General features: G+C 45.1%; 1 protein-coding gene across 2 annotated transcripts; it reads left to right on the top strand.

The window, feature by feature from the left end:
• Window positions 1-225: 225 nt before the first annotated feature.
• Window positions 226-13,081, top strand: LOC106565401 (dnaJ homolog subfamily C member 14). Of its 2 annotated transcripts, none has more exons than XM_014132481.2 (7): window positions 226-545; window positions 1,167-2,736; window positions 3,060-3,166; window positions 3,520-3,639; window positions 5,125-5,285; window positions 8,846-8,951; window positions 10,682-13,081. In XM_014132481.2, the coding sequence occupies exons 2-7, from the start codon at window positions 1,432-1,434 to the stop codon at window positions 11,001-11,003; spliced, it is 2,121 nt and encodes a 706-aa protein (XP_013987956.1). In that variant the 5' UTR covers window positions 226-545; window positions 1,167-1,431; the 3' UTR covers window positions 11,004-13,081. The 2 variants fall into 2 exon arrangements, with proteins under 2 accessions (XP_013987956.1, XP_013987958.1); XM_014132483.2 differs by having other exon boundaries at window positions 227-274.
• Window positions 13,082-14,297: the final 1,216 nt, after the last annotated feature.

Below are 14,297 nucleotides of genomic sequence, written 5' to 3'. Positions count from 1 at the left end.
CAATGTAACATTATTTGCTTTAAGGAACTATTTTCATTTTTTTGTTTTGTTTGATTGTTAAACTAAATTCTAAGTCTGTTAACAATTACAAATAAAATTTTACGAATATCGACCAGTGTATTATTTTTTACCATCGTCATTGGCTGACTTTTATTTTGAAGGGAAATGGCCGAGGTCACGGCACGGCCTTATTCTTGCTAGGTCTTGCTTATTCTTTCTCGCGTCTCAGTAGTGGTTTATGTGAGGTGTCTGCTGCCCTCGGAAGTGAAAAATAGTAAGACAAACAGCAAGGACAGCGTTAGCCAAGAACAAGATAATAAAAAATACATCATATCTGCATAAGCAGAACGAAAACACTCTCCTAATACAGGATAAGATTAGTTTCATACACAATTCAATAACTACATTTTCTTTCTACGACCAGAATTTCTGTTTGCCATATTTGGTCAATTTGAGGAGCAAAGCTAACGTTACAGGGCTCGAGTTAGCCACTTCGAAAGGAAGACTACATTTTATCATCTTCCCTTCCTTTACGGAAGAGAAAAGTGAGTTGCGCTGGCTGTCATCTTTCCCAATGTTATTTCAGTCAGTGTAAACATTAAAATAGCTCAAATAATATTATCAATAATCCGCCGTTAAGATTATTTAAATTGCATTAGCTACAGTAGCTAGTTAGCTAAACACGAGCAACTAATAATGTTAGCTAGCTGTTAGTCTTGAGACAGTTGGTCATTTTGCTCGCGACGTTGGCGACATAGCTAATTTGCTAGAACCGAAGATTGCCCCCATTATTCTCTGGAATATTCCATCCTAGTCAGTTATGGTTTTAGAAAGTCATTATATTTCTAGCTAGTGCAACTACTGACAACCAGATAGCTATAGAGTTTGGTTTATATTTTCAAAATGTCGGCGCTGTGAAGCAGCTCGTTGAGTGCTGCGGTCATGCAGCGTGCTATGGAGAATATTGATCAAGGCACACTACAGTAGAAAACATAATTGATAATAACATGTCATTACTTTGACAATAACAATGATGCATGCAGATACTCCATATCCCATTTAATGTCATTTCTTAGTGAGCTTTGCCTTTATATTAGACCCTTTGTTCTAGTGCAAATAAAGGGAAAGTGATACGGCTAATGTTTAAACTTGCTTTCTTTTCACAGGCAATAACCAGATACAAGATGAGGCTAGTCGTGCCCAAGGATTGTAATGATTGATCCGTGATCCAATGCCTTCAAAGTTTCTGTATTGGATAGACTACCGTGGACAATGGCGCCTGCCATTCCAGTATTATTCAGCTGTCCTTATCTGACACTTCAGCCCTGTCAGTGTCAGAGAAGGTGCTGTCAGTGAGAATGGGTCAAGGTCCCTACCTGCCGTGAGATTGGAGACTTTTTTTGGCACTTTAATCAAGAGACAGGGCGGAAGATGGAGAAAGGGGTGGCTGAGAGCGAGATGGAGGAAGAGACATGGACTGTAGAGGCAGCTGAGGAGAGCCCTGAAGAGCTGCCCTCAGGTGTTCCTACCCTCTTGTCTTCCACCTCCATGCCTGACCAGTGGGAAGTCAGAGGAGATGAGGAAAGTCATCAACCAGTTCCCAAAGAGGACATGACAGACTATCTCAAAGCTACCCCTCAGGATATCCCAACTCCAATCAACCAGGACTCAGGAGAAGCAGAGTATTGTGGGATTGCAGAGGCCAAAGAGGATGAAGTCTCTCTGAAACAGGAAGGGGCGGAGCATGTGGTCAGAGAAGGAAATGAGGAGACTGAGGGTGGAGATGAAGACGAGAATGGAGGAGGAGGCCGAAACGAAGTCGGGAGGGAGCCTGGCATGAACGGGGAGTCGGGATGGAAGAGCTCAGGGGCCGGAGGGAGGAAAGGCCGGTTCCGGAACAGCGGAGGAGGAGTGATGGCAGCCTCCGAGCAGAATACCCAGGCTACATCATCATCCTACCTCCCTAAAGGGTCCCTGTCATCGGGCGGTGGGAGGCACAAGCAGGCCCGGAGGCGCAACCACCACCACCATCAGGGCCGGGGCCGGCGGCAGACAGGCACCCAGCTTACCTTGGCCTTCAGGGAGCTGCTGTCAGAGTCGCTCAGTCCCTGGTGCATCTCCTGTATCCACATGGTGGTGGAGCTCATTGTCTCTGTGACCCACCGCTGCGGGGTGGCCGTGGAAGCCGCAGGGGTAGCCCTCTATGACCTCGGCTCACAGCTACTCAACAAGGTCACAGACGTGCCGGGGATGAAGGCGGACGCCCGGCGTGTGCTGGAGAGGGTGAGTTGCGCTGGAACGGTCCTGGTGGATAAGAGTATCCGGTCGATGGAGTGGGTCTGGCAGGCCTCCCTGACCTGCTTCGGACTCCTCTGTGCTGTGGTGCTACTGGGTTCCCAGTGGGCCCGGTTCACGCTCGTCCGGCTGGGTGGGGAGAGGGGCCAGCGGTGGTGGACAGCCGTGCAGGACTCCAAGGTCTGGAGGAGGGTGGCCTCGCTGGTGCAGAGGATCAGCGGCTGGTTCAGGAGGAGGAGAGGCACCACTACCCAGGTGCCCCCTTTCACCCCAGATTCTCCCGGTGGAGCAGTTAGGTACCAGCCTGGGCAGGAGCTGGAGAGACTGCTGGCGCTGGCTCAGGTCCCTGAAGAGGAGCTGGACCCTTTTATAGTGTTGGGGGTGGAGGCCCACGCAACTGAAGCTGAGCTAAAAAGGGCCTACAGACAGTTGGCTGTTCAGGTGAGTGTAAATGAGATGGGCATTACATTTTATGAGTACAGGTGAATGATAAAAATGAGTGGAACTGATCAACTGGCAAGTGTGTAGCCATTATGGTCAAATAATTTCAGCTTTGCCTGTCAGAACACAACCAAAGCATTTTTGCCCTTAGCTCTGCATGGCTGCATGCATCTTTGTTGTTTTATATCCACAATATAAAATGTAATCAGAAAATGACTAGAAGTAGCCAACCTGTTTAGCCTTCCTTAGTTGCTCTAGCTCTTGCATGTTATCTGCACTGCCCCTTACATCTGTCCATCTTTCTCTTTTCCTTCCTCTCTCAGATCCATCCAGACAAGAACAAGCACCCGCGTGCTGGGGAGGCCTTTAAGGTGCTCAGGGCTGCCTGGGACATCGTCAGTAACCCAGAGACACGGAGGGAATACGAGCTGTGAGTAGAAGACACACAAACTACTTGACCAGTACTTAAATCAAATGCCAGAAACTATGATAAAATGACTGCACCTTCAGCAAAAAACATCTGTTAGAATTCAGGCCTCTCACAATAGGTAATGCTTCTTCATCTGAAATTTCTAACTGTGGTCCTTAGCATGGTATAGTCAATCTAAAGGCCTGTGAGATGTTTGGTTTAGTTCCTCAGTAACAGGATACATAGAGAATACGTGCAGTGAGTAGATTACTTAATTCAAATACAAGAAACCGTGATCGAATGACTGCACTGAAAGCCGATGGGATGTTTGGTGTAGTTGATATGGCATTGACTTGTTTGCCTGGTCCTCTCAGGAAGCGCATGGCGCAGACGGAACTCTCCAAGTCGATGAATGAGTTCCTCACCAAACTGCAGGATGACCTGAAGGAAGCTATGAACACCATGATGTGTACGAAGTGTGAGGGTAAACACAGGTACGTCACTCAGACTGAATTAATATCTGTAATATCTAGAAAAAATATCATACATTTACAACCAATACCCTGCAGACTTTTGTGAAAGTGAGGGAATAGTAATATAATTTACCTACACTGCAGTCTTGTCATTTACAGTATTTACCTAAATGAATATGGTGACTACCGTAATTTCCGGACTATTGAGCGCACCTGAATATAAGCCGCACCCACTGAATAAAAAAAAAAACATAAATAAGCTGCACATGTCTATAAGCCGCAGGTGCCTACCGGTACATTGAAACAATTTAACTTTACACAGGCTTTAACGAAACACGGCTTGTATCAACAATAAATAGGCTTTAACGAATCACGGCTTGTCACAAAAAATACAAAATTAGCAGTAAGCTTTAGTTGTCTTTTTGCACTGAGTCAATTCCTCACGCTGCTGTTTCCAACGTCTTATCATCGACTCATTAAGACCAAGCTCCCGTGCAGCAGCTCTATTTCCTTTTCCAACAGCCAGATCAATCGCCTTCAACTTGAAAGCTGCATCATATGCATTTCTCCGTGTCTTTGCCATGATGAGGGGGACAAAATGACTACCGTAATCAGAATGATGGGAAGTTTGAGAGCGCTCGATTTAATCTAAACAGTAAACAAAAAGGTTGTTTGACCTTAACCCGTTGGCAATTTCATTGGTCTAATGAAAGCTTCATGCCGCCAAATAACTGAGCACGTCACAGAATGTGTTTTTTTGGATAAAAAAAATTTGAAAGCGGGAAAAATCCATATATTAGCCGGGTCATTGTTTAAGCCGCGAGGTTCAAAGCCTGGGAAAAAAGTTGCGGCTTATAGTCCGGAATTTACGGTAGGCTTTAACGAAACACGGCTTGTAACAAAAAAAGAAATAATTTGCAGTGAACAATAGCCTACCAAGAAAGTCATTGCTCCAGACCAAGCTCCCGTGCAGCAGCTCTATTTCCTTTTCCAACAGCCAGATCAATTGCCTTCAACTTGAAAGCTGCATCATATGCATTTCTCTGTGTCTTTGCCATGATGAGGGTGACAAAATGACTACCGTAATCAGAATATTGGGAAGTTTGAGCGCGCTCGATTTAATCTAAACAGTAAACAAAAAGGTTGTTTGACCTTAACCCGTTCGGCAATTTCATTGGTCTAATGAAAGCTTCATGCCGGCAAAAAACTGAGCACGTCACAGAATGTGTTTATTTTTTATTTTTTGAAAGCGGGAAAAATCCATATATTAGCCGCGTCATTGTTTAAGCCGCGAGGTTCAAAACGTGGGAAAAAAGTAGCAGCTTTTAGTCCGGAAATTACGGTACTCCCAATCACTCAAATTGTATTTATACATTTTGCTTGCTATGAAACCTTTATTACAGAAAGAAAACACAAGCATTGGCCAGACAGAAAGAGCATCCCATTCTGCATGGTTTAGTTTACGTTGCTGACTCCTCCCTCCCTGATTACTCCCTGTGTGTGCAGGAGGTTTGAGATGGACCGGGAGCCTGCTGAGGCACGGTTCTGTGCAGAGTGTAACAGACGCCACAGCGCCGAAGAGGGAGACCTGTGGGCCGAGTCCAGCCTCCTAGGCTTACGCATCACCTACTTCGCCTGCATGGATGGCAAGGTCTACGACATCACAGGTACTGGATTGACTATGGCTGTATTCACGAGCGTCAAAACTGTAATGCATTGTGGGTCAATTTTGACTGACTGCTCTACAAATAATAATGAGTAGTTATTTATAATGCAAGGTGATTTGTAGATCAGTAAGTCTGCAATCGCCAACTGCAATGCGGTCGATGTCGAACAAGCCATTGTGGTGTAATGACACCCACATGGATAGTTAGGCTCTCATCGATGCTAATGCCATACCCTTTTATGTATTGACTTAAAGATGCACTATGCAGAAATCGCTCCGGCATTTCCTGGTTGCAAACATTTTAATAGTTCGGCTAATTTCAGTTTGAGACAAAATAAGCAAGTATAGTGTAGAAAAAGAAACATTGTACCATCTAAACTGTGAAATATATTTTCAATAATAGTTGATGAATTTATGTGCCAGACCATGCCTGCGTGAATGTTTATTGGTCAGTAGTGGCCATGTTGTTTGAGTTGCTAGACCATGTTGTTTGAGAGAGCTTAGTGATTGGTCATTCGGTGCCAGAAGAGTAGCGTCTTAAGTGTTTTTCACAAAATTCAAAATGGCGGAAAATCCATCATGGCGGACCTTAAGGGTCCTTGAGGCAAATTTGTTCCTTGTGAGGGGAGGGACCTAAGTACCAAATGTCAGGAGTCTAAGACACACGGTAAAGGGGTGTGACCTTCTTTAAAAGTTTGCATTTTCAATCGCTTGTTATAGTGCCACCGTGTAGCCATTTGGAATGGCATCGCATGAATGGGTGTGGCGCTTGGCTCTTTACAATCTTGCAAAGTTGCACCCTCCTGGGCCTTACATCTCACAAGAATTAGCATTTTTTTCACCAAATCGCCAGAAGGAGAAAAATAATAAACGGCAACAAATACAATAGGGGTTTTACCCAGCTTCACTGCTTGAATAGGGTTTCACCCAGCTTCACTGCTTGAATAGGGGTTTGACCCAGCTTCACTGCTTGAATAGGGGTTTGACCCAGCTTCACTGCTTGAATAGGGGTTTGACCCAGCTTCACTGCTTGAATAAGGGTTTGACCCAGCTTCACTGCTTGAATAGGGGTTTCACCCAGCTTCACTGCTTGAATAGGGGTTTCACCCAGCTTCACTGCTTGAATAGGGGTTTGACCCAGCTTCACTGCTTGAATAGGGGTTTTACCCAGCTTCACTGCTTGAATAGGGGTTTCACCCAGCTTCACTGCTTGAATAGGGGTTTCACCCAGCTTCACTGCTTGAATAGGGGTTTGACCCAGCTTCACTGCTTGAATAGGGGTTTTACCCAGCTTCACTGCTTGAATAGGGGTTTCACCCAGCTTCACTGCTTGAATAGGGGTTTCACCCAGCTTCACTGCTTGAATAGGGGTTTCACCCAGCTTCACTGCTTGAATAGGGGTTTCACCCAGCTTCACTGCTTGAATAGGGGTATTACCCAGCTTCACTGCTTGAATAGGGGTTTCACCCAGCTTCACTGCTTGAATAGGGGTTTTACCCAGCTTCACTGCTTGAATAGGGCTTCACCCAGCTTCACTGCTTGAATAGGGGTTTGACCCAGCTTCACTGCTTGAATAGGGGTTTTACCCAGCTTCACTGCGTGAATAGGGGTTACCCAGCTTCACTGCTTGAATAGGGGTTTCACCCAGCTTCACTGCTTGAATACGGGTTTGACCCAGCTTCACTGCTTGAATAGGGGTTTGACCCAGCTTCACTGCTTGAATAGGGGTTTGACCCAGCTTCACTGCTTGAATAGGGGTTTGACCCAGCTTCACTGCTTGAATAGGGGTTTGACCCAGCTTCACTGCTTGAATAGGGGTTTCACCCAGCTTCACTGCTTGAATAGGGGTTTGACCCAGCTTCACTGCTTGAATAGGGGTTTCACCCAGCTTCACTGCTTGAATAGGGGTTTCACCCAGCTTCACTGCTTGAATAGGGGTTTGACCCAGCTTCACTGCTTGAATAGGGGTTTTACCCAGCTTCACTGCTTGAATAGGGGTTTCACCCAGCTTCACTGCTTGAATAGGGGTTTCACCCAGCTTCACTGCTTGAATAGGGGTTTTACCCAGCTTCACTGCTTGAATAGGGGTTTCACCCAGCTTCACTGCTTGAATAGGGGTTTCACCCAGCTTCACTGCTTGAATAGGGGTTTCACCCAGCTTCACTGCTTGAATAGGGGTTTTACCCAGCTTCACTGCTTGAATAGGGGTTTGACCCAGCTTCACTGCTTGAATAGGGGTTTGACCCCGCTTCACTGCTTGTATAGGGGTTTGACCCAGCTTCACTGCTTGAATAGGGGTTTGACCCAGCTTCACTGCTTGAATAGGGGTTTGACCCAGCTTCACTGCTTGAATAGGGGTTTGACCCAGCTTCACTGCTTGAATAGTGGTTTTACCCAGCTTCACTGCTTGAATAGGGGTTTGACCCAGCTTCAGTGCTTGAATAGGGGTTTCACCCAGCTTCACTGCTTGAATAGGGGTTTGACCCAGCTTCACTGCTTGAATAGGTGTTTGACCCAGCTTCACTGCTTGAATAGGGGTTTGACCCAGCTTCACTGCTTGAATAGGGGTTTGACCCAGCTTCACTGCTTGAATAGGGGTTTCACCCAGCTTCACTGCTTGAATAGGGTTTTACCCAGCTTCACTGCTTGAATAGGGGTTTTTCCCAGCTTCACTGCTTGAATAGGGGTTTGACCCAGCTTCACTGCTTGAATAGGGGTTTCACCCAGCTTCACTGCTTGAATAGGGGTTTCACCCAGCTTCACTGCTTGAATAGGGGTTTCACCCAGCTTCACTGCTTGAATAGGGGTTTCACCCAGCTTCACTGCTTGAATAGGGGTTTGACCCAGCTTCACTGCTTGAATAGGGGTTTCACCCAGCTTCACTGCTTGAATAGGGGTTTTACCCAGCTTCACTGCTTGAATAGGGGTTTGACCCAGCTTCACTGCTTGAATAGGGGTTTCACCCAGCTTCACTGCTTGAATAGGGGTTTTACCCAGCTTCACTGCTTGAATAGGGGTTTTGACCCAGCTTCACTGCTTGAATAGGGGTTTGACCCAGCTTCACTGCTTGAATAGGGGTTTGACCCAGCTTCACTGCTTGAATAGGGGTTTCACCCAGCTTCACTGCTTGAATAGGGGTTTCACCCAGCTTCACTGCTTGAATAGGGGTTTCACCCAGCTTCACTGCTTGAATAGGGGTTTTACCCAGCTTCACTGCTTGAATAGGGGTTTGACCCAGCTTCACTGCTTGAATAGGGGTTTCACCCAGCTTCACTGCTTGAATAGGGGTTTCACCCAGCTTCACTGCTTGAACCTCTAACAAGCCAACTGACAGGCTCAAAAGCTCTACAACTAAATTCAATTCTAAGCTACCAAATAATGTTAGGTTTCAAGTTATTGTCACGTGCACAAGTACAGTGAAATGCCTTTTCTTGCAAGCGCGTTCCCGACAATGCAGTAATAAAGACACCTAAAGTCAGACAGACTGTTTCTCCTCCTAGCCGCTTGCTTCAGTATTGTCACATTGATTAATTTGTCACCTTCTCCGCTCTCACCTTTCAGAGTGGGCCGGGTGCCAGAGGATAGGCATCTCTCCAGACACACACCGCGTGCCCTATCACATCTCCTTCGGCTCCAAGAACAACAGTAGCTCCACGCAGCGCCACAGGTTTGTCCCAGGGCAATGAGGGTTGCGTTCCAATAATCTCATCTTCCTCCTGAAGTCTGCACTCTTTAACTACTTCACACAAATGTAAAAGCATTGGATTGGTGTAGGCATGGGCTAGAAAAGTGGTCCCCAACTTTCTTTTTTTTTTTACATTAACATTAACCTAATAAAAACAGTTCTGTAGAGTTAGGTTTGTGCAGTAGGCCAAATACATTATCACAGCAAATTGACTATATTCCTGGCCTGCCAATATTGTTCTTCTCAGACCATATTATATATCAAAACTCAAGCTTTGATAACAAAATAGATCAGTTGGTGTAGCACTTGCAATGCACAGCTGAGCATAAATTGAAATAATTTGCTAATAATTATCAATTTTATTTTACTGGACTGATGGTACCTGCATCTGATGGTTGTGCTTTCAGGACAACTGGGAACTCTGGAAAAAAGAGGTCAAAGATGCCCGAGTTTCTGAGGATGACCGTTCAAAACGATTTTTCCCAGTCGGATCTCGTTTTTCCAGAGTTCGCAGTTGTCTTGAACACACTGAAGGCTGAGATTCCCGAGTTCCCAGTTGTTTTGAACACGGCATTAGTCTAAGCGGAGGGAGGGAGAGTGCAGCAGAGGGACCGCCTCTCATGGTCCCTGCTCTTTCAATTCCTTTCCTCCGGTGAGACTGACCAGAGAGGGGACACAGTCTTCCTATGACCAGAGAAAGTGAAATACTCTTTGATATTAAAATAGACGTGACGAGCTGCTAATAATAATAAAAGCGCAGGGCTATCGATACACTTGGCTACTCATTCATTGCAGCTGCAGCACCAGGGGAAGTAGAGAGAAGAGCATTTTGTAATAGTGTTGAATAAAAAGTGTTGACAGTGCTGAATAAAATATAGACATGAACTCACTCATAAGAACAGCAGCTCTTTGATGTATTCGTTGACAGCCTCTCTCTGGTCATGGTTTTAAAAGTTATGAAATTTCAAGTAGACTAGTATTAAACATTGCTGTGGCGGGGGTCGTGGACGCTGTAGGTAGGCACAGTGATTTGAGCTATCTGATTGGCCAGTACAGTAGGCATACTAGATTTAGCCACAGATCTGCCGGGTAGACAGTTTGTCTTTTCAGACAAATGAAATGGTTATAAATGGGAACACTTTGCCTACCCGGTGTGCAGGGCTTCTGAATAAAGTGCACCTATCGCCAACAGCGCAACACAAAAAAATAAAATAAAAAGGAGCTCAAGCCTTTAATCGTTGGCTTTTCTACAGAAATGTTTGGTGATCAACTAGTCGATTGCAATCGACCGGTTGGTGACCACTGGGCTGAAGGGAGTTTCCATATACCAGTCATTTTCTTTCAAATACATTAAGGGAAGTGAACAAGTGCATGCTTTGGGAGAAAGGAGAGATTATTGGGACACAACCGAGGTGTTATGTGATCGACCGCTCTAAATGAGCACACGCTGTGGTCAGTGCAGGTGCTTGTGCAACTATCTCATTGTGACTTGCATCAGAGTTAAATATAGGCTAGATTAAAATAGAATGAATGTAATAGAATGAAAGGCCACCCAAGGCTCTGATGAAGCCTGTTTGTCCCGTGAATAAAACTCAGATCTATGTAAACGGTGAGTGCTCCTATTTCTTTATTTTCTTGGAGTCACCTGTTGAAGTGTCCTGAGGTAAAGAATGTTTTTAGAATGAATGTTACTCTCCTCCCATGCTTTCCAGGACACCTGCAGGCCCAGAGCACCCTCCTCCAGGCCCGACCAACTCCGCTGACCTGCAGGACTTCTTCAACCGCATCTTCCAAGGGGGACCTCCCCCCGACATGGCTGCCAACGGGGGTTTCTTCCCCTCAGGACCGCCCCCCCACCAACCCTCTGGTGCTGGACCGGGACCTAGTGGACCTTTCTCCCCTCCTCCACCACAGACTGGCTTCTTCATGCCTCCTGGAGGGTCCCGGCCGGAGCCCAGTGAGACGTGGGCGGATAGCGGAGGCAAGCCTCCACCCCGCAGGAGGAGAAAGGTCCGCAAGCCCTTCCAGAGGTGAGAGCGGCCGTTGTTGTGACGTGTCATCGTAGCAACACGGGGACACTCAACACACGGCCATGTCTGTCGACGAGCCTGGACCTCCCCCTACTGTACATAAGTTGAAGGGTCAGTCAAACTCAGGAAGATTCACACGGGTCAGGGGCTGCCTCATGTATCAAAGACTGGCAATACAGAGGCCATGAGCCAGAGGTTAGAGTCTGGACCATGTAGAAGAAGGAACTAACTCAGAGTTGAAGTATATTTGGGGTTAGGAGGTGACAGTCTTTTTGCTTCTCCCCCTCACATTGTTTTTTTTCTCTTGAAACAGCTGTAGCCATGCCACTGATTATCACAAGCCTATTGCTAACAATGCAAACATTTCCTTAGGTCTTACTTCCCTCCACAATCCTGCATCATTACATGCCATTGGACGCTTATATTCTTGACACGTTTGTAATTATTTTTTTAAACAAAAAAGGTAATCTATTCTTGCTTCAGGTCTTGGCGCAGACTGTGAAACTGTGTGTGTTAGTGTGAGAGGGGACAGGGCTGGAAGAAGCCAATCACAATTTATGAATTGCTGGATCGAACGGCTCAAGCTACATCTTGCTTTGACACACCCATCCTTCCGCCCGTTGCCTTCTTTGATCAATTGTTATCTGGTTAGATTATCATTTGAGCAACTGATTTTCTGCCATTTTTATTACTTTTAATGAAGTTAGAGTGAACGTTTGCATAGTTGTGACATTTTGTCACTATTGGAAAGTAAGTTGGTGTGTGAAAGTTCTCTCTGCCAAACATAGATATCAACTCTGTCTAGAGTACAGTGAATACTTTAGTCTATCTCTCAACAAATTGAATCCCACGTAGAAGCACTATGATGAGGCATCAGACTTAAGCAGGTTCACATTAAAATCAAGACTGTTATATTGTGAGAGTCAAGGACCTAGGCTATTTACTGCTTTCAGTCCCTAAGTATTGGTGTTATTGTCTGGACGGCATCCTATGGATCAAGAAAAGGCTAGTTTCAGCTCCTAATTGCATTTCAGCACCCTTTAAAGATTGGAGGTGACAAAGTTTCCATTGAGAACACAATGACTGTGCAGTGTAAAAGATTAGCTATCAGAGGCTACTCTTTGACATTTACTTTCCAACAGTTTAAAGGTTGATTGAAAGACAGGGGAGCTGAATGTCAACACTAAGAGTTCTATTACCACCACATTTTATTTCAAAGAAAAGCTACCACTGCCTTCGCTTTCACCCCACGCTCAGACAGTATACTCCAGATTGAAGAGGGATAGAGCGAACAGAATTCAGATCTCTAACAATATGTCTCATTATGGCAAATCATTGTATTTTTCCTGTGGAGATGGCGTATTGGAAATAAATGTGGTAAAAGTTGGTCAAATTCCTCTTAAATGTTAAGAGGTCTGGGGCAATATGAATCAAGCTTCCTCAGAGTAGGATCAGGCCTGTCCATGAAAAGGCTAAACTGATCCTAGATCAGTGCTGCTACTCTGAGACGCTTAATGAATACGGGCCCTGGTATCGTTCCATTAGCCTCTTGTTGGTTGTACCTTTGATTTGTGTCATTCTGTGGATGTTGGGAGATTAAGTGGTGCCTAAGGTCCCTTGTTGCACATGTTTATTTGCTCTCTTTAAAGTGAAAAAAGCTGAATGCAATTGGCCACTTAAATGGAGGTATTATAGGAGGTTTAATTTAATCTCAGTTTTAGGCTGAATTGCTTGTGCTGTCAATTTATGTTTTAGATACCCTAGTTGACTTGAGAATGTATGGCTTAAGTAGCAGCCTAAAACGGCAAGTCAACTAACGGCTCCCAGCGTGGAAAAAGAGCCAAGATCCCAGATTAATTTTTGTTTTTCCCATGATATTTTAAAACAGTATATGCAACAAAAAAAAGATTGCAAAAAATATGACAATCGGCGTTAAATGTGCATTTTTTAAATTTATTTTGGGGGTAGGAAAGTGTGAGTTTGCTGGCAAGAGTTTATTGCAATTGTGAAACATCACTGTTCAGTTGATTTTAGCTTTTTTCTGGATTTCATAGTAAAGTTGATTTCCTACAGACGGATGAATGGGCTTTCATTGTTTGTTTTGTGAATTACGTGGATTGAATTGTCTTAAAGTTACAAGACAGGAGAATTCTGTGTCATTCCAATGGAGCAGAAACCAGGGGACCTGGTAATGGCCCTTCTGGAGCACACTCATTCATTTAAAATGTACACTAGATCCCACCCATCTTTATACACAAGTGGTGTGGTCCACAACACAACTTGCTGGTCCTTTAGGATGGCTCTGTTTTTCTGATGGACGACCATAGAGACAGCCGGGACAGTAACATTTAGGGCTGGATTCAATCCATATCACCGAAGTTCAGCACTATAGTGCACTTGAAATTGAAAGGTTTTTACCGATTGAGCCGACATATGCAGCGTTTACTGTGAATGCAGTCTCCGCTAATGCAGGAACATTGCCTTTAAATGTAAATTGGTGTACAACGTGGCTCTTCAGCGCTATGGATTGAATCCAGCTCTTCGTAATGACTACACCTTTGGACAGTATTCCACTAGCCTCCGGGGTGTGTCAATGAAGTGGTGCAGGTGATGGTGAAAATAATCTCCTCCACAGGTTGACTTCTATTGAACAAACCTGATCCCATAAGAGCAAAACCGTTGTGAACCTCATGACCTGGTTTACCCGATTTCTACATTAGCTCCAGAAAGCCACCGGGCATCGCTACGTGACAGTTCTTCCCCATTCCTTCAAAGGGGTTTAATCCTTCATTTACAGTAAACCAAAAATTAAACGGGCACCTCATGTCTTTTTCCTCCTCTGACCTGACTTATCCTAAGTCATACAGCTAGCGCTAAGGAAACAGTGTAGAACACACCTCTCTTCCATAAAAGGCCTTTTCTGGGCCGCTGCAGATTCCCAGAAGCCAGCTTATTTGAGTCTTCTCCGCTATCGCCTCACACACCATTAGTGCTTCTGTCAAAAGGGAGACACTTGGGATATTTACTAAACGCCTCCCTGTCCCACTACTTCACAACTTCAACTGGGTCATCAAGAGATTCTCTGGTAGGTCCAGCAGAGATCCTTAACGAATTAAAAGGGTTATTTCCATTAGCCACATTTTGGTGTGACAGACTGTTTCATGAACCATGCCTGTTCCCATTCTTACCTGTATCTTTCAATTCTGATTATCTTGCTTTGGAATATAAGTGGGATACTTAAACAGCACTCAGGTCTTCCCTGAAGTTTGATTTGCCACCAACACACTTCTTGACAATG

This window comes from Salmo salar, chromosome ssa12 (genome assembly GCF_905237065.1).
Source record: "Salmo salar chromosome ssa12, Ssal_v3.1, whole genome shotgun sequence".
In the NCBI taxonomy this organism is placed as follows: domain Eukaryota; kingdom Metazoa; phylum Chordata; class Actinopteri; order Salmoniformes; family Salmonidae; genus Salmo; species Salmo salar.
The sequence above is the reverse complement of the archived record's forward strand: the minus strand, read 5'-3'. Positions and strand labels throughout refer to the sequence as shown.

Coding starts and splice junctions, on each gene's coding strand:
- LOC106565401 (XM_014132481.2), top strand. CDS start 1,432: ATGGAGAAAGGGGTGGCTGAGAGCGAGATGGAGGAAGAGACATGGACT. Junction 3,167..3,519: donor ACACGGAGGGAATACGAGCT/GTGAGTAGAAGA, acceptor TGGTCCTCTCAG/GAAGCGCATGGCGCAGACGG. Junction 5,286..8,845: donor CAAGGTCTACGACATCACAG/GTACTGGATTGA, acceptor CTCACCTTTCAG/AGTGGGCCGGGTGCCAGAGG.